At 38.0% G+C, this 25,020-nt stretch overlaps 1 protein-coding gene across 1 annotated transcript; it reads right to left on the bottom strand.

The window, feature by feature from the left end:
• Positions 1–256: 256 nt before the first annotated feature.
• On the bottom strand, positions 257–25,020 carry KAZALD1 (Kazal type serine peptidase inhibitor domain 1). The gene is made up of 5 exons (XM_026669270.2): positions 24,679–25,020; positions 15,802–16,414; positions 12,387–12,547; positions 3,771–3,918; positions 257–3,081 (listed from the first exon to the last, which is right to left on the bottom strand). Exons 2-5 carry the CDS (start codon positions 16,349–16,351, stop codon positions 2,987–2,989), a joined length of 954 nt encoding a protein of 317 aa, XP_026525055.2. The 5' UTR covers positions 16,352–16,414; positions 24,679–25,020; the 3' UTR covers positions 257–2,986.

Raw genomic sequence — 25,020 nt, 5'->3', positions numbered from 1 at the left:
TATACTTCACTGTCTACTCATGATGCCTACTCAATTTCAGATTTATTGAAAAGTCCACAACTGACTGGGTTTGTATTGTATGCTAAATCATAAATCATGATTCACAAATAACAATTACTGAATTTATACAACATATAAGTGGTACTTTCATTTTAAAATGGTCAGAATTGCTCAGGATGGATGGATGGATCTTATGTCAGGAGTCAAACAGAGTCCAGGGACCATAGAACAAAAATAATGGAATCAAAAACAAAGCTGGCAGGCCAACCCATTATCCTTTATATGCACATAGAACACATAAATGCATCCAAACACTTATTCTAAACATAGTGCACACTAACCAGTTCTTTTATACAGACAGCCATTTTCATACATAGAACATGTTTTCTCACCGATACAGGCAGTATAACAAAAGATGTATAAGTCAAGAACAGGCCAGAGTTTCTCACTCCTGATTTTGGGCAAGTGCAGGATCATTGGTGCTGAGGTGGAGGCTAAGAGTAGAATCACATTGAGAAAATAGTTTAAGAAACTATATATTGTACCCAAGAAAATTAAAAAGGAGAAATAGATGTTCAAACCCTGCTGCTCCACAGGTATGAAGTTAAGAGGATATACTATGATAATAAGAATGGCAAAGCATGCTTATTTTTCCATATTTATTATGTCTGCACATTCATATTTATCAACTCATGCCCAACTTTCTTCTGGAAAAGAAGGCAGGGGAACATCTTCCAATAGGACACTCTGACAGATTTATGAGCTTTTTTACAGATAAAATTTCTTGGATTTGGATATCTCTTGGGCAGAATTTAGTGAGATGACTCAGATGACAATTTGCAAGACTATCTGGGGATTATTTTGAGTTTATGGAGAAGGAGGATGTAACCTAGGTTCTCTGTGGCATACAGTGTATCTTCGTGCCTGTAGATAGGATCCGTGCTTACCAGATTGGTAATTATCTATCACAGTTTGCCAGATTGGGGATTGGAAGCATTGTTTCACAGTATTTCTGTTCCTTCCTTAGTGGACGATCTCCATTTCTGTGCATAGGGATATAACTATCATACCTGTACTTGTTCCAATGTGAGGTGTCTGGATTCTGTTCTCCTCATGTACTATTTAACATCTATATTAATCAATGGGGGTTTTGAATCCATTTATGTGAAATATAATGTTTGTGCTAATGATACTGAACAATAATTGCATGTCCAGGCTATTTCGGTTGCAATCAAAATCCTGGTCTGATGCCTGGAGGCTATAATAATGTGAATGAGCCAAAATTCAAAATAAATCCTAGAAAGACAGAGTTGCTGTTTTCAATAATTAACCTACGTAGCTCAATTCTTGTTTTACCATTGGCTGTCAATAAGATTGCACCTCTATTGAAGAAGCAGGTTCCTAGATATAGAGGCAGGTGTTCTGGAATTCAAGGCTCTTGCTAGAGGAACAGATAGACGCTATAGCCAAGGATGCTTTTGCCCAATTTCAGCTGGTATAACAATTGCAGTTCTTTCTAGTCTGAGCGCCTGTCATCACTGCAGAGCTAGATCACTGCAATGCACTCTATATGAAACCACTGTGCAGAAAATTCAAAAGCTACAATTGGTCCAGAACGTTATGGTACATCTGCTAAAAAGTATTAAGGGATTTAGCAGGGATACACCAATTCTAGTATTACTTTATGTATTTTAGCCATTCTAAAGGTAATATATAATCTTAAAGCAAGGTAATTGGTTGTCCACACACCATGCTTGTTTTAATTCTGCCAGCAACACAATAAATAAGGTAGGTGAGACAGAATAACTAGCTCAACGGTACCTACTTATTTTTATAGCTGAACAGATCAATGCAGGTCTCATAGCTTAAATCCCATGGCTCAAATGCTACGTTCACTGCTTCACCATTTCTAGCTTTGTGTGGGTCATCATGATCAGATATATTTAGCTCCTAATCGAAATCAAGCCATTCATGCTGATTTCAGTTTAGGTTTTTCTGAATGTCTTTCCAGATTTCAGATCTGAAAGAAACTGCCTTGAGACAGGGTTTGGGTTGTTTTTTTTCCATACATGGTATTTAAATATAGACTTTCAGGCTTTGAAAGAAAATAAAAACTTGAAAAACAAAGGTGGCATATACTATGAATTCCAGTTAGCAGTGAAGCTGAAGAATAGTTAAATTCACAATAGAGACACTGACCAGTATTGCTATTTTTGGAGGAGTTCAATTGTGGTCTCTTTGATCATCACTTTTTAATTGATATTCATTCTTCTTTCTGCAACGAGGAAACCCAAAGCTGTGACAACATAGGCCTCGCCAAATAATATCCTGCACGCCTCATCCAGTTTATATACAGTATATGTTTTGGCACACTTTGAAATCTGGTTTCCATTTTAAAAGCTGTTCCAAAACTTGTTTAGCAGTTTCCTTCCCTGCTGATCTAATCTTTCCTCCTTTAAAGATTTTACTGAAAGTTAAACTGAATGTTGCTAGAGATTTTAGTTCTTAGGCTGGACTCTTAGGCTTCCCATTAAAAGAAAAGGGCTTCTTTTTTCTCCAAGGTTTCTGTTACTTGAATTATATGCATCAATGTAGTCTAATCTCTGAACAATTAGAAAAGATAATTGTGAGTGTGATACATCAAATCAATGAAATTATACTCCCCCAGAAGCTAATCAAAGTCCTTTTTAATGTCCATTTGATTTGTATCAGTTAAATACAATAACTTCTTCTCTTCTACCTACTTTGATGTACTTGTCATCCAGGGATTGGTCATACAATTAAGTATATTGATTTTGTTTACCCAGAATTAACTTATATTAAAGTTCTCCATAGAAAAATTTCCTTTGGCTTCTTTAAATTCACCCTAGAGTTTCCATATTCATTATTATTCTAGGGAACTGAGGCACCAGTTGATGATGAAATAAATGTTCAAATGGGAAAGAATACAAATGACCCTGCATTATGAATCCTACATATGTCCTTCTCAGTAATAATCATACAATTCATCACTCTCCCAGTCATCATTTGATCCCAGGTTGGGTCCCTTGGGCAGAGCCAGTGAGGTTAAATTCAGTTGATCTGCAAATATAGGACACAAAGCATATGGTTACTATCTGAAATGAGTTACTGTCCACCCTTATCTACTGCTAAGAATTGTTGGCTAAAATAATTACATTTCCAAATAATAATGTATAATAAGTCATGTAAATGGGATAATGAGTCCTGCCTATGAGTTTTACAATCTATCAGCATAGTTGTAACTGTCAAACAATTTGTCAGGCAATTAGCATATTGGTTGTAGATGTTTCAGACAATTTGTACTGACCAAGCTAGTGGATTTGATAGTAGCTGAACTCCAAAACATCTGGAGGAAGTCATCTATCCTTTTGCTAACAATGGGACAAAGGCTGCTATTTTGATGGCAATGCCATGCATTTATAAAGTGCTGTTTGAAATGCAAGGAAGAAACACAGCTCCCTTTCTTTACAAAACAATATTTATATTTTTATAGCAACAGCATTTTATGGAGCTTGGAACATAAATAATTTACTTGATGAAACTGGAGAGGGATTTCCATATTTCCATATTTCTAAATTCTATCTCTATGCTGTCACGAGATATATAAAATAGGAACTAATGGCTAAGTAGACATTATCAGCTTAGGGAATATAGAAGACATGTATGGGTACTGGTGGACACAAGAGAAAACCAACTATTGAGACAAACAGGTTGGCTAAAGGAATGACTTAAGGATAGTTTTTACTTACCAGGAGTGAGGACCATAAGGCTGGCAGGAGCTGCCACTTGCCCAACACTGTTTCTTGCATAGCAATGATACGTTCCTTCATCAGTCAGTCGCACAGCTTGGATCTGAAGCCAGCTGCTTACCTCATACTTCTGAGGACCTCCCCTAAACTGCAGCCAATTACATAAGACATATTTCAAATCTCTCTATATATATCTATATCTATATATATTTCCATTGGGGAAAACCCTTGTTAAAAACTTTACTCTGGGGTTTTTTGATAACTCACCTGCCATTTTTATCAATGACTATAACAAAATTTTGACAGATAGGTTAGGCTGAGAGAAACTAGGCTTAAGTCACCCACTGAGCTTCCATGGGTAAAATGGCTACAACTACTCTGCATTACTCTGGTATAAAAGATATTTACCTTATTAAATACATAATACAATAATTACAATAAATATCATACGGTTTCAATGTTCAAACAACACATTAAAGCTTCACTATGCAGAATCATATTTATTCATTTTCCCATAGTCAATATAAAATGTAGAGATATCTTCCATCTTGGATTTTAAGTTGGATGCACAAGAATCATTCACCACTCTTAAACTCTGCCCATGCATGAAAAATCCAAACTCCCCATTTTGTTTCAGAATGTACAGTAATTCATATTCAACATCTTTTACTCATTTCTTTTCTGAGCACTCTATTTAACAGATAACATATAACAGATAATCAGAATTGGAAGGGACCTTGTAGGTCATCTAGTCCAACCCCCTGCCCAAGCAGGAGACCCTACACCATTTCTGACAAATGGCAGTCCATTTTATAAACCTTAAAGCAACACAGTGATACTGTAGAGCAGGCCCAAAACATAATTCTAACATACAGACATTAAAAACCATCCTTACTATACATCTTCTGAGGGATCCAGTATATTTAAGAAGTATTTTGTTGAATTAACTCCATTTGGCTTAGGATATGGATATTTGTGAAACCCTCTGCTCTGGGTTGAATTTGCTCAACTGATGAGATTACAAAGCAAAGGCTTGCTGAAAATCCTTCCTCCAATGCCGCCTCCCTTTGTCAAAAATTTTCAATGATAGCCTTTCTCTCCTAGAACAGCCTACATCAGATATTAGACCACTCCCTCTTGATTACCTATGAAGAGTTATAAAAAGACACCCCTTCTGGGGCGGTTTGATGAAAGATTATCCAATTTGCAGATCCACTGGGCTGGGTGTTATTAGCTGAATTGAGTTTCTTTCTATTGCTTTTATCCTATTTTGTATTTGGAGATTATAAACCAAAGTTTCAAAGTTAGTGAATTGGAGTGACACATACATGCCAAAAAACAAAGTAAAAAATACAAATTACTTGCCACTTGTCCAGATCTAAATTCATATAACTTCAATTTGGAGTTTAAACATAATTTAACTTTAAGATAAGTTAAATGTTTTCCTTTATTTTTTTTCCATACTTTATTTTTTGGTTCATCTTCTTTTGTTTCTTTGTAACATTGTGGTACTTTATGTTATTCTTTTGCTACACATGAAAAAGGAATTTTGTATATGTAAATTTTCATGAAAGCTATATAGTCCAAATGTAAAGTTTATTGCTTAATATTCCAAAATATAATATAATGTACAATTAAGTGCTGGCTTCAGCACAGTTCCCTGAATCATATTGTTTGACACAATCACATCTACTCATTCATGCAAATACATGCTTTTAATCAATATATCTAAAAAAATACATTTGGCATTTTTCTCAGTTCAAAAAGTTGCAAACCTACATCGAACATGTTATGTGTCTTTTGGCAGGACTATTATGCTGAGCATCTTATCTTAGAAAGTCTCCATCATACTACACAGCATTTAAGAAGATTTATATAGTCATAACTTTGTATAACTGCAACTTTGTTTAGTGTACATCAAATAAAAATCTCCAAATATTATTAAATTTTTAAAAAAACCTTATATCAACAAAAGAATTTGATTACCAACACATCAGATAACATATTGCACCTATCATATATACCGGTACTCCACCTTCCAGAAGATGGATTCATCTATCATTTTAGACTAAACCTGGAGTAAAAGCCAAGATTTAAAGTTTTCCTCCAAACTAAGTGAATTGGGACCATCTGAATCTCAGGGGCAGATTGGTGCAAAGGCAGGCATCACATTAGAAAAATATGTTTAACTATTAAATTCATGGATATATATTTAGCATTGCACTTTGAAATTTGTCTTTTTACAGTTTTCAGCTCTGCTCCCTTTTCGTATTCCCACTGGTTAGGGAAAACAGTTCATCCCATCATCTCCATATATATTTGGAAAGTGTTGGATTCCATCCTATTTTTGACTTTCTTTAGCCTGATTCCAAAGCACATTGTGGGTGTGTGATTACATATACATAATGCATATGGTTTTTCAAAAAAAACTCATGCATTTAATCCTATATGCACAAAATATGCATATGCATTTTGTACTTGGGCATGTGCTAGACATTTCAGACTGATGTAAAATACCAATGAATGTTGCTGTTCTTTCCATAATGGAAAATAATCTAAATTATTTACAGATGGAAGTAGCAGCCGTATATGTTCTCTTTCTTCTTTTAAAGCCTAAATGATGAAGTTTAGAAGTTGCCCACATACTGTCTTCATTTCTTAGTCTTCTCTGTAAACAGGATACATGGAATTCATGTCTCTATGTGAATGCCTACATCCAGATTTTTTCCTTCACTGTCAGAACAGTGAACTGCACCCAAAAAAAGGATGTTGCATAATCAATTGACAGATTTTTTTAAAAAAACTCCCTTGGAATAACCATTTAGTTATCTAACCGCATTGCAAAATTGAGACAATTCTAAAATGTGTCATGTATTGGCAGGGGCTGAACCAGAAGAGAAAGTGGGGAGGGATTATAGTCAGGAGGAAAAAGAGCACATAAATAGCTATGTATACCCAAAGTTTGATAATTGCACTCCAAATTGCTAGAAATCTCATGTATCTCTTAATATTTTGGAGATATATTATATTGTAGTGTAATAGACTGCACCAGACAGTTCAAAATTTTTATTTGATGGACTTATTTCCCACATATGTATGTATGTATGTATGTATGTATGTATGTATGTATGTATGTATGTTATTCAGCTCTGTTTGGGTATTTTCCCACGTCAATATAGTTGTGCTTTTAAAGTTGTAGCGACATTTCGGCAGAATCTCATCTGCCATCATCAGGCTTGTGTATTGTGTTCATCTGTGAGTCAGGCTTTCACAGCCGTTTCTGTTTTAAATTTGGTGCTAGCCTACTGTTGTGTTAGAATGGTTAGAATGGAAACCTAGCTTCCTAATAAATGATAGCCATCCATTTACTCAAAGCCAAGCCGCACTAAAAGCCTCCAATACAGGAAACACAATGTTGCCAACCAATCAAGACAAAAAAATGCTACAAAACAGACAGAAGATATTAGAAACATCAATCAAGCAGAACACAGCAAACTCCAAGACCAATAAACACAGACCAAGACTCCCAACCAATCAGGATGAAGAAAAAACCATTCTAACATAGCAGTAGGCTAGCACCAAATTTAAAACAGAAACAGCTGCGAAAGTCTGACTCACAGACGAACACAATACACAAGCCTGATGATGGCAGATGAGATTCTGCTGAAACGTTGCTGCATCTTTAAAAGCACAACTATATTGACGTGGGAAAATACCCAAACAAAGCTGAATACCATACATATATAAATACCTGCGAAAACTTAAGAAAACATATTTTTAAGAATTCAGTTGGAATCTATTTTTCTCTAACATAAATTCATTATTCTGGGTATTGAAGCAATAAAGAAAAGGCATTTCCCTTTTCAGTGTGATTTCCTATCAGATATTTAAAGAGTGTATCCCCCAATTTATTTTATCTTCTAATACTTAGCACCTTCAATCTCATTTCGTAGGCTTTAGTTTATAATATCCTAATCGTCCTCATTACCTTTCTAAGTTAATTCCTGTTTCTCCGAATCCTCCTTAAAGTGTGATGCCCACATCTGGACACAGTACGAAATGAAATATGATCAAAACACAATAAAATGGAACCAAACTGCATTTTTCTTGTTGATTCATATTCAGTTTTCCACAAGATTTTCCTACCATGAAATACTAGTTATATATATGTTTGATTCCAGTCTTGGTTTCCCTTAAAATCAAGAACTCCAGCAATGCATGATCACTTTCTAAAAATGCCATTTCATGCTATAATCCATATTCATGTAATTAACACAGACCATAGTTCCAGAAACCAACTCCTGTCAACACATTTTGGGTAGCCAGTGACTGATCTGTAAGAAACTATGTTTGGTCCATTTGCATGGATGATGGATGAGAATACTGTCTGAGGACCCAAAGTTTTGACCTTTTTCTAAGATTGTTAAAGCCTATGGTGTTTTGTCCTACACCATAGGGGGACCAGTAATTGTGAGGTCTGATATGCTTAGGATGTTGTTTTGCTGTATCCTTAAGGATTGCTCCTAGTAATCAGTAACCTCACAAGCTAATGTGTCTGGTAAAGATACACATGTTTCGTTTCATCATAATGGAGAATAACCAATTACCATGGCTCTTCTTTGTCACAGTTGCATCTCCCTCTGCCTTTTAGGGATTTATTGTTTTCCATCCTGCAGCATCTCTTCTTCTGAATTATCTCAGCCCATTTCAGCCACAAAAGCCTAAAACCTATTTCTGAGTACATGGTGCACAATAGCTTTATGTACCTTTGTCTCTTGATTCTGGTTATTTTCATTCCCTAGACTTATTCCTAGAGAGGCCTCACAAATGGCTATGGCTATCTGCTTCAATAGCAATAAATATGTCAGGCTTATCTCAAGGTAATCAATCCAGTCCAAAACTATACATGTGAAGGCTATCTTACAAGCAAACTATGTACTAGGGGAAAAACAACAGGAAAGTTATGAATCCAAACTAAACAAAGTCAAATTTCCATGAAAAAAAACCCTGATAGTGAGGAGACTGTAGTAGGAATTTCATGGAGCCTTCACAGAATGGTGTTATTCTGTAATACAAGTCTATGATGATCCTTAGATAACAGCTGCTTCTGATCCTGCTTGAGCACAGCTGGCTCTCAGCAAATTTGGTTTCCCCTAGCAGATTTCTCCTGAGTAATCTTGCAAAGTCTTGCTGTCTCTTTGTGAAGTTGAGCACTCCTATTCTCTCTGCCCATTGTTTACTTTTCAACTGTTGGCCTACTTGAGGCTAGATGGAGGAAGTCTCAGGTTTGGGTCAACATTGTAGTGTTCGTTTTAAGAAAGTCGGGGTCAGTGCAGTGGTGGGATTCAAATTTCTTTACTACCGGTTCTGTGGGTGTGGCTTGGTGGGTGTGGCAGGGGAAGGATACTGTAAAATCTCCAGTCAGAGGTGGTATTTGCCGATTCTCCAAACTACTCAAAATTTCTGCTCCAGAACTGGTTAGAACCTGCTGAATACCACCACTGGGTCAGTGGTAACTCTGGTTCTATGGTACCTGGCAACATAGATTTCTGGAAATGATTCATCAAACAATTCATGAGGAGGAATCTTGAAACCATGCTATATGACAGCTTCTTCCTTTGAGTTTCTTTCTTACAGAGTGTTGATTCTACTATCAGTTTACATTGTAGTGCCTCTTTACTATGATCTGATAAATTCTTTCTCATCAGCTGAAGTACCTCCTTATTGCTCCCATCTTCACTTTTTCTTCAAGAAGTACACAAACTTGAACCTGTTGTGAATATAGGTCAAGATTCTCTCAGGTAGGTACACAAACATGCCACAAGAGCTCCAAGTCATAACTACAGGTTTCTATCCATTCATCTTTGGGAGGGTAGCGGTTGGGGGGGAGCAGCACTAGGAGAAAGGATTGTATTTCCACCTGTTTCTGGTTCTCAGATTAGCTGAAGTACAAACTTTCAATCTCCAGAGAAAATTTGTTAGAAACTCTTCTGTCAAATTCGACCAACAAACTCCTGTTAGCAAAAGTCAAAGACTTTGACTTGCTGAAGAGTCAGATTTAACATTAAAATATGAATCAATAAAATGGCATGATCAGCCTTTTTTCATGGCAGCTATACAAAATCTGGCTCTTATGTGGATAATAAGACATTTTGTCTCATAAAGTAACAGCCTGACATAAAACCCATCCATTCTGCCTGGGTATTGGCATGGCATACTATTCCATGGCATAGTTTTATGGAGATCCCTATAAAAAGGTGCGGGTATGTTGTACTGTTTTAGTGTCCAGTTCAAATGGGCACACACACTCAACTAAAGGAATTTTAGAATATCTGCCCTACAAAAATACAAGACAGCGGACAGTGTGCCCCACGTGATCCATACCCAACATTTTAATTACTTCAACACATTAGTAAAACAATCTTTATCCTCACATAACAGCAGCTCCAAGTCACTCTGTCCCTTGACATTGCTCATACATCTTTAGCTTCTCCCACTATCTGTTGGATTAACATCTCTAGGTGAGGAAACTTATATGTACAATTGCAAGTGTGAAGATTTATATACATGCACAAAAAGTATGCAAGTATGCAAAAAAAATTGCATGAGGACAATGATAAATACATAATGATAGTATAGAATTGTTTGTATATGAAAGTCAAATCTTTTGTAAAAGCTGGAGGGTCCATATGCCTGTACAACTGTTCTTTTCCTTACACTTCACTTAAGATAAATGTACGCAGGATTACATTTTTAAAATTCCACTCTCTAAAAAGGTGTCCAAATTCCATGCTGCATACAGAATTAGCAGTGCATTAGGACCTTGGTACTCTTGCTCAGTATCTATTCTTCTACTAAACATTTCTGATGCAACATATTCTATGGCATTATACCCAGACTATTTTTAATTAACTCATAGCAGCAAACATTCTCTCTGGAGATTTTCCCATTGTTTTAGTTTTTTCCTTGCAATTCCTGGTTCCAGTTTAATTTGTTTAGTAGTATTTTCCTCATCTGTTTTCTTGGACTAGTATGATTGTGCTTATGTCAAAGGGGTAGTTGAAGTTTGATACAACTAAATTGCCAGGAACAAAAATGTCTCTTTTTCTAAATGATAGATACTATCACAAACATTATCCTACTGTTTCTCTTGACTTAACATGGAACTATCCCAGCAGCCCCCTAACCAGATTGTGACTTGACATATGCTTTTACCCCACCCAAACATTCCATATAATAGTAGAAATTTTAGTTTCCATACATGATTCCTAGGATTTCCTCACACACCCTCTAAATGGAAGGGTGTAGCACTAACTACTTTTCAGCCTTTTAAGTTCTATTTTAGGCTGGCTTCCCAAGCTTGTTAACCTCTGTGAAGATCCATGTTAGAAACATTCACAGATCACAACAATATTTCCAATTGCTAATGTAAATGTGTGTAATTGTGCCCAGCAAGAGAACACACAGTAAAAATGGAATGGTAATTAAAGCTTGCAGTAAGAAAAACAAAAGAAAAATGAGGAACAGGTTCATGGGTTAACTGTATTTTTAGCAGCGCCAAAAAACAAAACAAAGCAAAACAACAACAAAAAAACCCACAGAAGGTTGTTTGAAGAAATCTGCGCATGTCCAAAGCTGGCTGTCATATGTTAAGTAAGTCCATCTTTTGTTAAGCAAGCAGAAGTTGTAAATCAGCAATGTATAGGATGGAAGACCTGAAGAATTTTCAGAGCCAATTAGATGTTACTATTAAAGTTCTCACCTAGGAGATTCAGGTTCCTCAACAAAAAGAAGAAGTCAATATTACATATGCCATATTGAGCTTCTAGCGGGGAAGTGGGAATAAATCCAGGGGTGGGATTCTACCAGTTCGCACCTATTCGCTAGAACCAGTTGTTAACATTCTAAGCAGTTCAGAGAACCGGTTGTTAGAAGAAATTACTGGCCTAATCCTGTAAGGAAGGCAGGAAGGAAACATTCTGGTGTTGCTTACAGAAACTGCCTCTCCGTTAACCCTTATTACATTCTTGGCAGGACTAGACTTCCTGTCTCAGGAACTTCTCTGGAGTTTTTTCCCCCTCCTTTGCTGGTACTTTGCTTGTGTGGAGTGACCATTTAAAGTTGCAATGGCACTGAAAAAGTGACTTATGACCATTTTTCACACTTACGACTGTTGCAGCATCCCCACAGTCATGAGAGGCCAGGCGAGGAGATGTGTGCCTCGATGTGAGTGATATTGAGTTGGCAATGCCCAGCCAATAACATGACCACCAAGCCATGTCCACCCAGTCACATGACCACCAAGCCACACTCACCAGCTAAGCCACGCCCACAGAACTGGTTGTTAAAAAATTTGAATCCCTCCCCTGAATAAATCTAATAAAATAATTAACTATGAATAGTGACACTTTAGGACAGAGGTCTCCAAACTTAGCAACTTTAAGACTTGTGGACTTCAACTCCCAGAATTCTAGGAGTTGAAGTCCACAAGTCTTAAAGTTGCCAGGTTTGAGGGCCCCTGCTTTAGGACCATATACAAAGAGCTAAAGGGAGGACCATATTGACCATATACACAAATAACCACTGTCTGAGGGCAGACCAGATTTTCAGGGTTACCTGAACTGAAATGTGGGGGTCATCTCCAGGAAGCAGCGTATCCAGACCCTCTTTCCTCCATTCAATAGATGCCATGGGAAATGCAAAGACCTCACAGCCAAAGATCACATCTTGCCCAGTGATGTTCCAGATATCATAAGGAGGAGATACAATACGGGGCTCTAAGAAAGGCCAAAAAAAGATCTGAGAAGCCAAGAATCTCTAGATTATTTGTCCGTGATAATATTATCATTCCTGTTCCATTTTAGAGATGATGATTCCTACAAGTTACCATTTAGTACATACTTCAAGAGATCCTTTAATACTTATCTGTTGATAATAAGCGTGTAGTCAAGGCCTGTCTTACTTTATTTTATTTCATTTGTGTTGTGGTTCGCCGGCAGCCTGTGCAGACGGGCAGCGGAATCAGACAGTGGGGAAGAACAGGGACCAGTCCAGGAGTCTGGAGAGGACTCGGACGAGGGTCCTGCATCCAATGCAGAGATGGGGCCAGGATCATCTGGGAGTGGGGTGCTGACTCCAGAGCCTCCGGAGCCTGGCAGTAGTGAGGCCGAGGAACAAGGGGAGCCTGTTCCCAGTGCGTGTGTGTGCAGAGCTGATAGAAGGCAAAAGCAGCTGAGACAAAAGGGGTGACTCCAAGCCTTACTTGGAGGTGATTGCCCCTCCCATAAGGTATAAACAAAGGACAGGCAAAGGTGATGAAACCTTTGTAGGAAGCAAAGTTGTTTATTCTGTTCGGATTAATCCTTGAAGCTCTGTGTGGAATTTGTACTTTGGTTGTTTTTTTTTAATAATTGTTTGGCACTCTAGTTGTTGGCAGCAATTCAAAGGAAAGAAAGGTAGGTGCTTATCTCGAAGGGACTGTTTGGGACTCATTACCCAGCTGGGAATGAAAATAATTCCCAGCGTTGAAATAAAACAAGAGTTGTTTTAACTAAGCATGCGTTTAATTACAGTCTTGGGAAGAACAATTGGTAACATCTAAACTTTTCATAATGGCATGGGCATGGGACCAGGTTACTTTCAGAACTGTCTCTCCTCATCTGTCCAACAGGAAAGGCATGTTCCAGGTCCCATCAACTAGGGAAAGTCACCGGGTGGGTCCATAGACGAAAGCCTTTTCTATTGTAATACATCATCCTTCTGCAGATTAGGCTTTGCCCCAACCCTAGAGGCAGGGGTGGGCTGCTGAGGATTTGCAGGGATTCGGGAGATTCTGTGCAGTTTGGAGAATCCCCAAATCCCACTCCTGGCTGGGGGAGGGTGAGAAATGGGCCTCCCGGAAGTTTGGGAAGGCTGGAAATGGGCCTGTTTCCAGCTTCCAGAGAGCCTCCGGAGCCCGGGGAGGGCAAAAATGCCCACCCTGCCATGGTGCAGGAGGCCGACTAGGCCACGCCCACCCAGCAACCCGGCAGAGAACCCCTTGCTAAAAATTTTGAAGCCCACCCCGGCCTATAGGCTTTCAAGAAGGCCTTAAAAACCTAGCTTGGAACAAGCCGGGGCTCAAGCTGTGTGGTTAAGCCTATTATATTGATGACGTATGTTGTGGTTTTATTTAATCTCAGCGCCTATATTTGTTTTTTATTGTCTTTATGGTATTTTACCTTTTACTTTTTGATCGCCTCCTAGAGTCATATGTTTGAGATGGATGGTCATATAAATAGAATAAATAAATGAACCTTTGCACTGGACTCTCAGTTTCCTTTCAGCGGAAAACCTTTTATGATTGAGCTAAATAGTGCTGCTTTGCCAGGCCACCAGCAGCTGTTATAAAGAATGTATTTGCATCATCATGGCACATCTGTGAACAAGGGCCCTTGGCCCCTAAACGGTGGTCCGGTGCTTTGTCGCAGTCGTTTAAATGAAATGCTTTCTAGGGATGTTGCAGCTGCCTCCTGTTGCTGGGGAAACATGACAGCTTTGTGGCAGCTGCTAATCAGCTTGCTTTATTGTCAAATGCTTGGATTTGACTTAAGCTTTCCAGCTAACTCACTTTTCCTCTTGTTTTAAGGTTTGATGCCTGGGGAGAGACAGGTAGCTGGCTGGTAGGTAGAGCACAAGTTCTGCATACAGAATGACTTTTATTCAAGCTCTGAAACCTCCAGAGTTTTGTTCTGGTTTTTACAAAGATCAATAGCAATGAGATAGATTTTTACCTCAGCTTGCCCTGCCAGTTAGATATTAGATGCCAGGCTAGATGAATAATGTATGCTTTATTAGAAAGCAGCTTCTAATCTTTCAGAGTTTTTTAAATAACATGTATCTTTATGAGTCTAAATATTAGAAACATTCACTTCTTCCAGTATCACAATCCTGTATCTCCACATTCTTTTCTGTTTCTCCACAATCAACCTAAATTTGCTTTTTGTTACTGTATCACCAACAACATGGAATCTTAGTTTATTCTTCTGTTTCAGGCTATCTCCTTTCCTTGTGATAAAGAGATCAAATTAGAGATAGTTCCTTCAGCATTTGCAGGTCTAGCCCCTGTTTATTACCAGTTTGTAATAGTGTCATCTCAATATCTCATGAAATTTTGTACATACTTTGTATCATTGGCAACCTTATATTTGGTAGGAAGAAATGGGATACTAAGTCACAAACTTAGCTTGTAGCAGTCATTGCAGTTATTACAGAAGAGACATGTAATATGTAAACGCTGTTTTAGTAGCAGACATATTCTATCTAGAACAATATCTAGCCTGGTTTGATTTACCAAGTTCTGCCATAATATGAATTTCTGGAATAGTATATTAGTGCAGACCAATGTGTACGCCAGATGACACTTGATATCCCGAATATATAATGTTTGTTACACATGAAATATTTCTAGCAATTACCTTAACTCTAGATATTATTTTTATATATCATTGCTTGGGGTGGTCTAGCTCTAGAAAGTAACAGTCTGTCATTGTGGAATTCCAAATATTCAGGTTCATCTTAATGCCGAGGACTGTTTTACCTTGGTGAATTCATCAATAGGCATTGATTCCTTATCCTCAATTATTTAATTCTTTTTAAAATTGCAACACTCCATGGAAACAATAGATACACACTGACTGTGTACTATTAAGAAATATGTCCAGTCCTTATAGAGAAAGATGGTAGATAAATGGCAGTGCATGCAGAAAAACCCTGATTCAATCTTTGGTATCTTTGGACTAGATAGCAGATTTTTTTTTGGGGGGGGGGTATTCTGAGAACTGCAAAATTATTGAAACCAGGTTGTTTTCGACAATCTCTCTTATCCAATTTAAAACCATCAGATTATTTACTTCACTAGACATTTTTATATTTGAAAATGTAAGAGCGTAGAATCGTTGTTTCCCATTTATTTTATTTTCAAAACATTTAAAACCAGTCCTTTCTGGACTCACCCAGGCCTTGGGGAAGAGGGACTTACAGTGGACCTTACCTGATTCACAAGGTCCTTCATGAGCTACAGTGAGATTAGCCTCAGGGTTGGAATTAAACACCTCTTGGAATTTGCAGATCTGAGCATATGTTTTGCCGTCAGAGCCACAAAGAGCTTGGCTAGATAAACAAGTGCACTGGGGCTCAGGCACCTCGCCATGTTGCAGGTCTTCCGAATCAAGATGGCACTCTAAATGATCCCCACATTTGCCATAGAAGTGATTGGTATGGTCCAGGTCACAGATCTGTCCCTCTAGATTTGCACATTCCCAACAACAGTCGCAAGCGTCCAGGACTACTCCAGCCAGGCAGCCGCGAGGGGTGGGGCATTCTTCCAACCTACACTCCACGCAACTCTCCCCTTCCTCTAGAAGCCTCTGCCAGCCACGTTGCAAATAATCAGGACCAAGGGGCACTGCCAAAACGAGGGCATCCCAGCAGAGAAATAGCATAAGAAAGGTGCCATGTAAAGGAGCTAGGGTAGCGGGTCGAGGCATTCTCACAAGTTCACTGCAAGTCGGCACCCATTTGTCACCCTTGCTTGTCACCATCCCTGGGTCGATGGAAGAGCATTCACTACCTGCTCCTTTTCAAAACCACGAAGGCATCACTGCCTGCAAGAAAAAAAAAGGGGGGGGAGGAATTCAGATGCAGCAATTATTTCGCCGGTTTCAGTTACTTGTACATCAGGTGTGTCAACCTGGGCAAGTTTAAGACTTGTGGATCTTCACTCCCAGAGTTCCTCAGCCAGCAAAGCTGGCTGAGGAACTCTGGGAGTTGAAGTCCACAAGTCTTAAACTTGCCAAGGTTGGACACCCCTGATGTACATGAATACTTGAATTGGAACATTTTGAGAACCATCTTTCCATGCCTCTCATTTGATGATCTAAACCAGTGGTGTTATGCTAGCAGTTAGTGCTAAACGGGTCAGAACTGGTAGCATGTTCTGACCCGATTAGCCGAACCGGTAGTAAAAAAAAAAAAAGCCTCCTAGGATCAGCTGAGAGGAGGAAAAAAAAAGCCTCCACAATCAGCTGAGCGGAGCTGATTGTGGAGAGAGCTGAGCAGCCGCCCCTACGCTTTTCTCTTCTTTATCCTGTCAGCTGATTGGCTCTGCAGGCCTCAGCTGGTGTGGGGAAAGCTGAGCGCATATGTGTGTTAGGTGTACACGCATACGTTAGGTGCGCATGCACACGCGCACGATTACCAAACCGGTAGTGGAACAGGTAGGATCCCAGTGCTGATCTAAACCCCGTATTGTGGTTTTTCTGGAGCAGGATAAAGAGCTGACTCTTCTCAACGTAAGTAGCTCTCGGGCAAATTATACTATCAAGAGAGCATTCTAGTCTTTAGGTCAGCCAGTGAGGGAGGCAGGTTCATCTCCTATCCAGGTTGTTGCAAAATGATTGGGGCACAACAGCACAAGACATTTTACTCACTTATGTCTGAGAGGCATAACAGGTTCTTGAGCGGGGTCACAGGGGCTCCACTTTCATATCAATATCAGCACACGAATGACAAATATGAGACACAGAAATGTCTGTGATCATTTTGGTTCTACTTATTTCATCATTTTTATTCTACTTTATTTTGTATAGCTGGTACCATATTAAATTCAAGTTGACAGTCAGTAACAGGTCCATAGGTAGAGATTCAATTAAGGTAATCTAAAACATGACATAGAATCGTTGCAGAACTCTCAGAACTTAAACACAGAATCACACTTACATAGGGATACAGTTTTTATTCTATTACTTCTAAGCACATTGTTGTGTAAAATATGGCTAACATGTTTTTATTTATATCTCTTCAAGTAAGTGAAAGAACTCAAGGTTTATTGCTTCAATGATAGCTGGTCAGTGAGGAGGTCAAATTCCTAGAGCTCCTCTTTTCTGTCTGGTACTAAATGATTGAACCTCTTTCAGGTTCAAAACTTATTAACCAACTTTTTATATTGTCATTGTGCAGCTGATGTGGAGTTGAACATGGTGCTTTTTTATAGTTCTCTAAATATGGGCTTTTAAAAGTCAATTATATTGTTTTGTGGCCCTTACCTACCCCCCCTCCCCCCATTTATCAATGAATTGTGCAAATTCAATTTAATGGTTTTAAACCAGGGGGGTGAGGTTGTGCCATAAGCAAATGATGAAAAAGACTTATTTTTGAAAATATGCTTTTGAATCAGCTACCCAAAAGCAGTTAAATTTAAAACAATTCTTTTAATATGTTAATATGTATCCACATATAAATATGGAAAAATAATATAAAGAACAAATGTCATACACAGGGCTTGCAATAGAAGGGCCTCTTGAAAGTTTTCAAACTGCACATTAATTGCAAAAAAGCAAATTTGTATTTTGCAAGTCTTTTTTCTGGAACAAAATGTTTCTCTCCTTCAGTGTCTTGGATTAATTACATTTGATGTAACTGTTTCTGCCAATGATGTCCCATTTTTAAAATAGGTTTTTATTAGAAAATTTAGAGGACTTCTTTAATTTTTTATTATGCAGTGTGACTGGTAGAAGATGTGTGTTCCTAATGGAAAAGCAGTTATTGCTATGATCACTTGCTCTTCTAATGAAGTACAAAATTGTCTTCAGAGGTTTAATATAACTGCCTTTTTTTTTTTAAAAAAAAAGGCAGCATTGCTATTTCCCATTACCCAATTATATAATGTTCAATGTCTGAGCTTAGTCATTTAAGGTTAAATGTATAGGCCTGACTCCAAAAATGCCTTTTCAAGAATGGAAAGATTTTTTTCCCCCAGCATTAGGATAAGATTAGTTTTGGATATTGCATAATCGGTTACTCAAGATGCATGCTTAACTCAATGTTGTCTTTGTCAAAATTCTACATTTCTATGATAATTTTTTTTCCAATAATACCACTGTCAGAATGTCTTGAATATCTTTGGATTTAATTTAGTAGTTTATGTAAAAGGAACCTGTTTATTTATCTACCCTTCAGTGTGGGTAACTTACTGATGAATTAAACTAAAGCCGCAGAAAGCACATATAGGAATTTGGGGAGGAGATGGAACCAAGCAAACAAACAATAAAAAGCCTTCAAAACTAGTGAAATTGTAAAGCTGCTGGCAACATCACAGTAAAAATAAAACAATGCCATCCAGATGTTGTCCAGAGCATAAGCACTGATACATGTTTAGTGAAACTGTCTTTTGGATATTTTAGTCCTAGCCTACTGACAGTACTGTTAATAGTTTGAATTGGCCATAGAAATAAATTAGTATTCAATACAGCTGGAATAGTATAAGAATAATACGTTCACCATAGGAAATGTTTGTTAAATCCCCCCCCCTTTTTTTTAACTGAACAGTTTTTCAGCTGAGAACTGAACAAAGACAGTCCCAGTGAGACTCTTGCAATAGTTCAGGCTAGATGTTATTACTGCGTAAGTATAGCCAAGTCTGCCTTCCTCCCAGCTGGCATGCCAGCTTAAGCTGGGGAGAAACACCCCTATTGTGGCCTTCTCAACATCCAGAAATGTCAAGCTCAGGAAACCTTCAACCAGCCAGATTAGTTTCTGGAGACAGAGAGCACCCATATACAGAACAAGCTGTACGTACTTTCCTGGATCAGTCAATTCCCCAAAGCAACAGTAGAGCATCTTGGATTACGTTTCAATTTCTTAACTCTCATCTCATTTATTACTCATTTCACCAGTCCAGAGCCTCAATTACTTCCCAAAAATGTAAAGGAAAGGAAGACAGAGCTGCTTGATTTCCTGTAAATGTCTAGCAATTTTTGTCAGTGTGATAATTTTCCAGGATCTTAAATGGAAGTGATAGCTGCATGAGAGAAATAAGGTCAGATGAGCTAGAAGGCCAGAAACAAATAGCCCATGGGTGCGCCTTTGAAGTACAGAGAGAAACCTAAGGGAGGAAATTCCAAAAACTCAGTCTCCCCTGAATTATTATGTAACGTGCTCCATATGCTGGAATTATTAGCAGAACTATCTGGGCAGAAAGTACAAGGAAAGAGACAAGTACAGTATTCAGAAATATTTGAAATGGAAAGGATACATAGAGTATAATAGTTGGCAATAAAAGTTGACAAATAATTATAAAACAGTCTTGTTATTTCATGGTAAGGCATTCCATTTTTATCAGTTTCAATAACCATAATATTAGTCAGTGGAAAATAGTACAAGACAGAGCAGATTCTTTATAGGAATAGTTAACGTAAAATAAAAATTGACAAATCACATCAGAGTTGGATACATGTGCGGTTAAGAGTTGTGCTTAGGTCAGCTATTTTACATTATCCAGAAATTTAAGAAGACTGCTCCTAATATTTATTTAATCTTTTTAAAGCACCTCTTACATAGCAACTGAATTAAACATTCCCCCCAGTGGCCCAGATTATTCCTGAATGATACAAAACAATTTTTGAGAAACAGCTTGTGAAACAATCTTCTCAATACTGTTCAATCAAACCTATATGGTTTTACAGAAGTTTATGCATATAAGTACTAAGCTTTACTTCATCTTACTTCAAATTGATATAATTCTTCCTTTAGGATTAGAGAAAAGTAGAACCCTTTTGTTCATAATTCTTCCAAAATCAATGAGTCCATCTAGTACCTTTTCAATGGTCCTAATTTTTCAACCCCCAACCTTCTCAATTTAAAATTAAATTTTGTCAATTTGAAGCACCCTCTTTATGCTCCTTTTTCTCACAGATCACAAGCTTATTTCCATAACAAAGGGGTCAGTCTAGTTTTTTCAAACTTTCAAACTGTTTCAAAATTTCAAACTTTTCCACTTTAAGATGTATGGACTTCAACTATTGGGATTCCCCACTCAGCATACAATAAATGCTCTTTGTGCACATCAACCCACTGCCATAAATAATTACTATGAAACCATAGGTGAGGGGGAGAGGGAGAGGTGGGGGGAGGGAGGGAGGGAGGGAGGGAGAGAGAGAGAGAGAGAGAGAGAGAGAGAGAGAGAGAATCCCACATACTCATTGGTGACAGTTGTAATGCTATTTAGACTTAAATCTGGTTTAAACCTAATCCTGATCTAAATATTTTCCACATTATTTGAATACTAATTTTCTTAAGGTAACAATTATTCATTGGTAATCAGTGGTTTGCGCACTGGAAATACTAAGAATAAGTTTTATAGAAGCTATGTTAAGAGTGGTGGAACTGGAGAACTTTGGAATTCAAATAACTGGTTTGGGTAGGTAGATATAAAAAATCCTCAAAGACATGCAGTAGAGTACAATTTATTACAGGAGTCTTTAATTGACAAAATTAAGTATTGGTTATATCTCAAGGACTGTATGCAAAGCAAGAACGACACCGAAATAGGTAATTATTAAGTGGGGGAAGGGGATCATGTTGATTCCTGGTAAATGCCTAAACTAGTCCTTCTAGATTTCTTGGTAAGAATATCATAAAATGGTTTGCCATTACTTTTTCCCTAGAGCTGAGGGGAAGAAACAGCCCAAGATCACCCAGTTAGTTTTATGCCTAAAGCAAGGCTACAACTCACAATCTCCCGATTCCTAGTCTAATGCTTTTAATTACTACACCAAACTGACTCTCAATTAAGCAGGTAGTTAGGGACTGTTGCTGAAACCAGCCAGGAATGCAAGCTTGTACAATATTTAAATCAGTGCTATTTCTCTGCCATAGAGTAAAACTGTTAATCCCCAGGATTGCCATTCACATTTATTGCACAGGACTCCCTTGTAAGAGGTCAAATAGGGACTAGTCATGCTGGGGAAAACATTCATCCAGTGCTCCATTATCCTGATTCATGATCATTTTCCTCAGCTAGTCCATTCAGGATCTTAAAGGCTGTTTTGCCAGAGAATATGCAATAATCACACCTCTTGTGCTACATCAGAGAGCTAAGTGTTGTTCCTAAACATCTAGCCCTTGGATAATAGTAGTGTGTATCTGACTACTATTTTTAGGTCACCAACAGGCTGCCTATAAGGAACTTTTCCCTTCCTTTCTCCAATATACTAGCATCTCCAGTGGCATCCATCCCTCTTTTGCCTGGGTTATTAAAATGTGAATGATATGGAATTACACATTAGTAACCATTTTTGTTCAAAATACTCGGTGGGTGGCTTGGGTTGATCATCATTTATTTGTTTGTAGCATTTATGTCCCACCACAGTCCCAAAGGATTCTCAATGATTTCACTAAAATATAAATGTTAAAAATATTGACAGTGCAACAGTGCCACAACAACAACAACAAAAATCAAGAAGAATTCAGAAAGACAGTCCAAAATATTTCAGGCATCATGCCTCAAATGCCCTCTAGAAGAACAGTTTCTTCAACTGCTTCTGGCAGATAGCTAAAACCAGGATTAATTTAACCCCATTAAGAAATTACAATAGCTTATAGTCATCCATCCAGTCACCAGTGTCTCAAAATAACAGCAATGGAGTCTAGTTTCTCCCCCGCCCTGCCTCGCCCCCCACTTAATGGTAGTTGGGTGACTCTACAACAGTATTGATGTAAACTCAGCAACTTTAAGATGAGTGGACTTCAACTCCCAGAATGGCCCAGCCAGCATCTCAAAGTCATAAAGGTTGAGAAACACTGTCCTAGAGATGCTATAATAAGGCTTCTGCTTATATTTGAGGTCATTATGAATGTTTCCCAACCACTGTAATTAGCTGTCAACTTTAATTCTTCCTTGATGCTTGACATCCTCACCTGAAGTGTTTGAAGATTTTCCTTTGATCTTAAGTCTATATGCCTCCTTTTCTGTAGCACAATAATGTTATCAAGTGGAAGATGAATGCATGGTTCTTATTTATAGCAAATTTTGGCTCAGAATGTTTTTCTTTTACAGAATGGAGTTTTATTATTTAATTGCTGATATGTAACTCTGCTATATAACAATGGTTCTTTGTTTTCTTCTTCAAAAGTAATTCTCTTTTTGGAGTTACAAAGAAAACTCATTGCTTTCTCTGTCAGATCTTCTATCATATATCTATTTCATAATGCTTTTCTGGAAGTTGGGAGAGAAGTCTGGTATCCCAGGTTTACCTTCCTATTTGGGCTTTGTAGACAAATAGACTTTTATAGGTCTGTAAGACTCTAAATCCAGTCCTTCCAGGCTGTTCTGTATCACTTATACCAGTTCTAAGGATAGACTTTAGTGTTTCAGTATCTCTTTGTAGTATCTCTAACTCCCCAAATTTCTTTAATTAACAGCCCATCTTGGAAATTTATAATTCTTGTCTTACCTATCAAATTATAATCTAACTATAGAAAAACACTGAATTACAAATCAGCCATTGAATTTCAGATCAAACTAATCCATAGATCAGTTCGGCTGTTTTCTGGAAAAGCATGTTACACAAAATTCTGGACATTGGGGCAAAATTGGTTTGACAGCCTAGCCTTCATATAACTCCTTTTTTTCTCCTAATCACAAATACACTTAACAGATAACAGATAATCAGAGTTGGAAGGGACCTTGTAGGTCATCTAATCCAACCCCCTGCCCAAGTGGGAGACCCTACACCATTTCTGACAAATGGCAGTCCAATCTCTTTTTGAAGGTCTCAAGTGTTGGCGCTCCCACAACTTCCGAGGGCAAGCTTTTCCATTGGTTGATTGTTCTCACTGTCAGAAAGTTTCTCTTTATTTCCAGGTTAAATCTCTTCTTGTTCAGTTTCCATCCATTACTCCTTATCTGGTCTACAGGTGCTTTAGAAAATAGCTTGACCCCTTTCTCTCTGTGGCAGCCTCTCAAATATTGGAAGACTACTATCATGTCTGTCCTGGTCCTTCTCTTCACTAGACTAGCCATGCCCACTTCCTGTAACCCTTCTTCATATGTTTTAGTATCCAGTCCCCTAATCATTCTGGTTGCTCTTCTCTGTACTTTTTCTAGAGTCTCAATATCTTTTTTACAGTGTGGTGACCAAAACTGGATGCAGTACTCTAGGTGTGGTCTAACTAAGGCTTTATAGAGTGGTATTAGTACCTCACTTGATCTCGATTGTATCCCTCTGTTAATGCAATTTAGGATTGCATTAACTTATATCAAACTTTTTGACAGACAAGGTAAACAAGGAACAATATCAGTAATATGACAGAACTGAATTGATCATGCCATATAATGGACTGTGGTTAACACCTTAGCTTTAAAAAAAGAGTTTAAGAAGGTACATTTGTCGCAAAGTTAAATCACAGAAGAAAGCTAAGTGCAGATCAGAATAAATGGGATACATTTTCTGTATTCCAAACAGATTTTTGATCAAACCTCTTGAACAACATTATTCTCAACCTACTCATTCAAGTTTGATTAGAATAATCCAATTTTTATTAATCCAGCTATCCAGGAAACAACTATGAAAGGACCTTATACTTTGTAGGAACTTCAGATGCCAATAGCTTCACCCATAAAGAGAACTCTTTGGAATAATCCAGATGTTTATCCCATTTATATTTAATGAATTCCAAGGATTCTTTATCTAATTTAATTGACAATGTGAAGTCAGATCTGAAATACTTATTTTTCCAAAAGTTCAAATGCTTCAGAAATGTAAAGGAACATCGTTTCAGGAACTCTCAAGGAATGGAGCAGTTATTGCAGACTACGAGGAACATGAAGGAAAAGTTTCTGGGTTTAAAAAGTAATTATCATATAATTCTCTGGGGATACTTCATCATTATAAGACTTATATCTGATGTACATAGACGGAAACTGGGGAGAGGCAGAGTAACTCTTATGATGGATGTCTCCTTCTTTTAAGAGCTTTCTTGGTCCTCAGCATAATACATACAATAAGCACAACAGTTACAAAACACCCCATAGTTTAAATCTGGCAACAACTCTGCTCTCTAGGCTTTGATGGAAGTTAGAGACACCTACCTCATGTCAGTCAGGGCAAAGCTCATTCAAAATCCACTGCTCAGTTGCTTCCAGTGTTCTGAGTATCTCTTTCAGCTTAGGTTGTGCTGGATGGTGTTTGCCTTTTCCAAAGGATTAGTCTTCTGTTTCACTGCTTAAACGAGGACCAATGACGTCACAATGAAATGTGATCCCCTGGACCCAGCCTTTATGGAGCTCCCCCCACATATGCACATCAACAACGATGAAAACTTGCCTGATTAGCCACTAAATTTGCTTGTATGCTGAACAGCCAGAAGTAAACCCCAGCAGCAGCCTCCCTCTCAACTCCACTGAACAACTACAGTTGTAACTTTGCTCACT

The sequence above is a fragment of the Notechis scutatus genome, chromosome 4 (genome assembly GCF_049901735.1).
Source record: "Notechis scutatus isolate UNSWTSFEM ecotype Mainland chromosome 4, rNotScu1.2, whole genome shotgun sequence".
Lineage (NCBI taxonomy): Eukaryota > Metazoa > Chordata > Lepidosauria > Squamata > Elapidae > Notechis > Notechis scutatus.
This window is presented reverse-complemented; position numbering and strand designations above follow the sequence as displayed.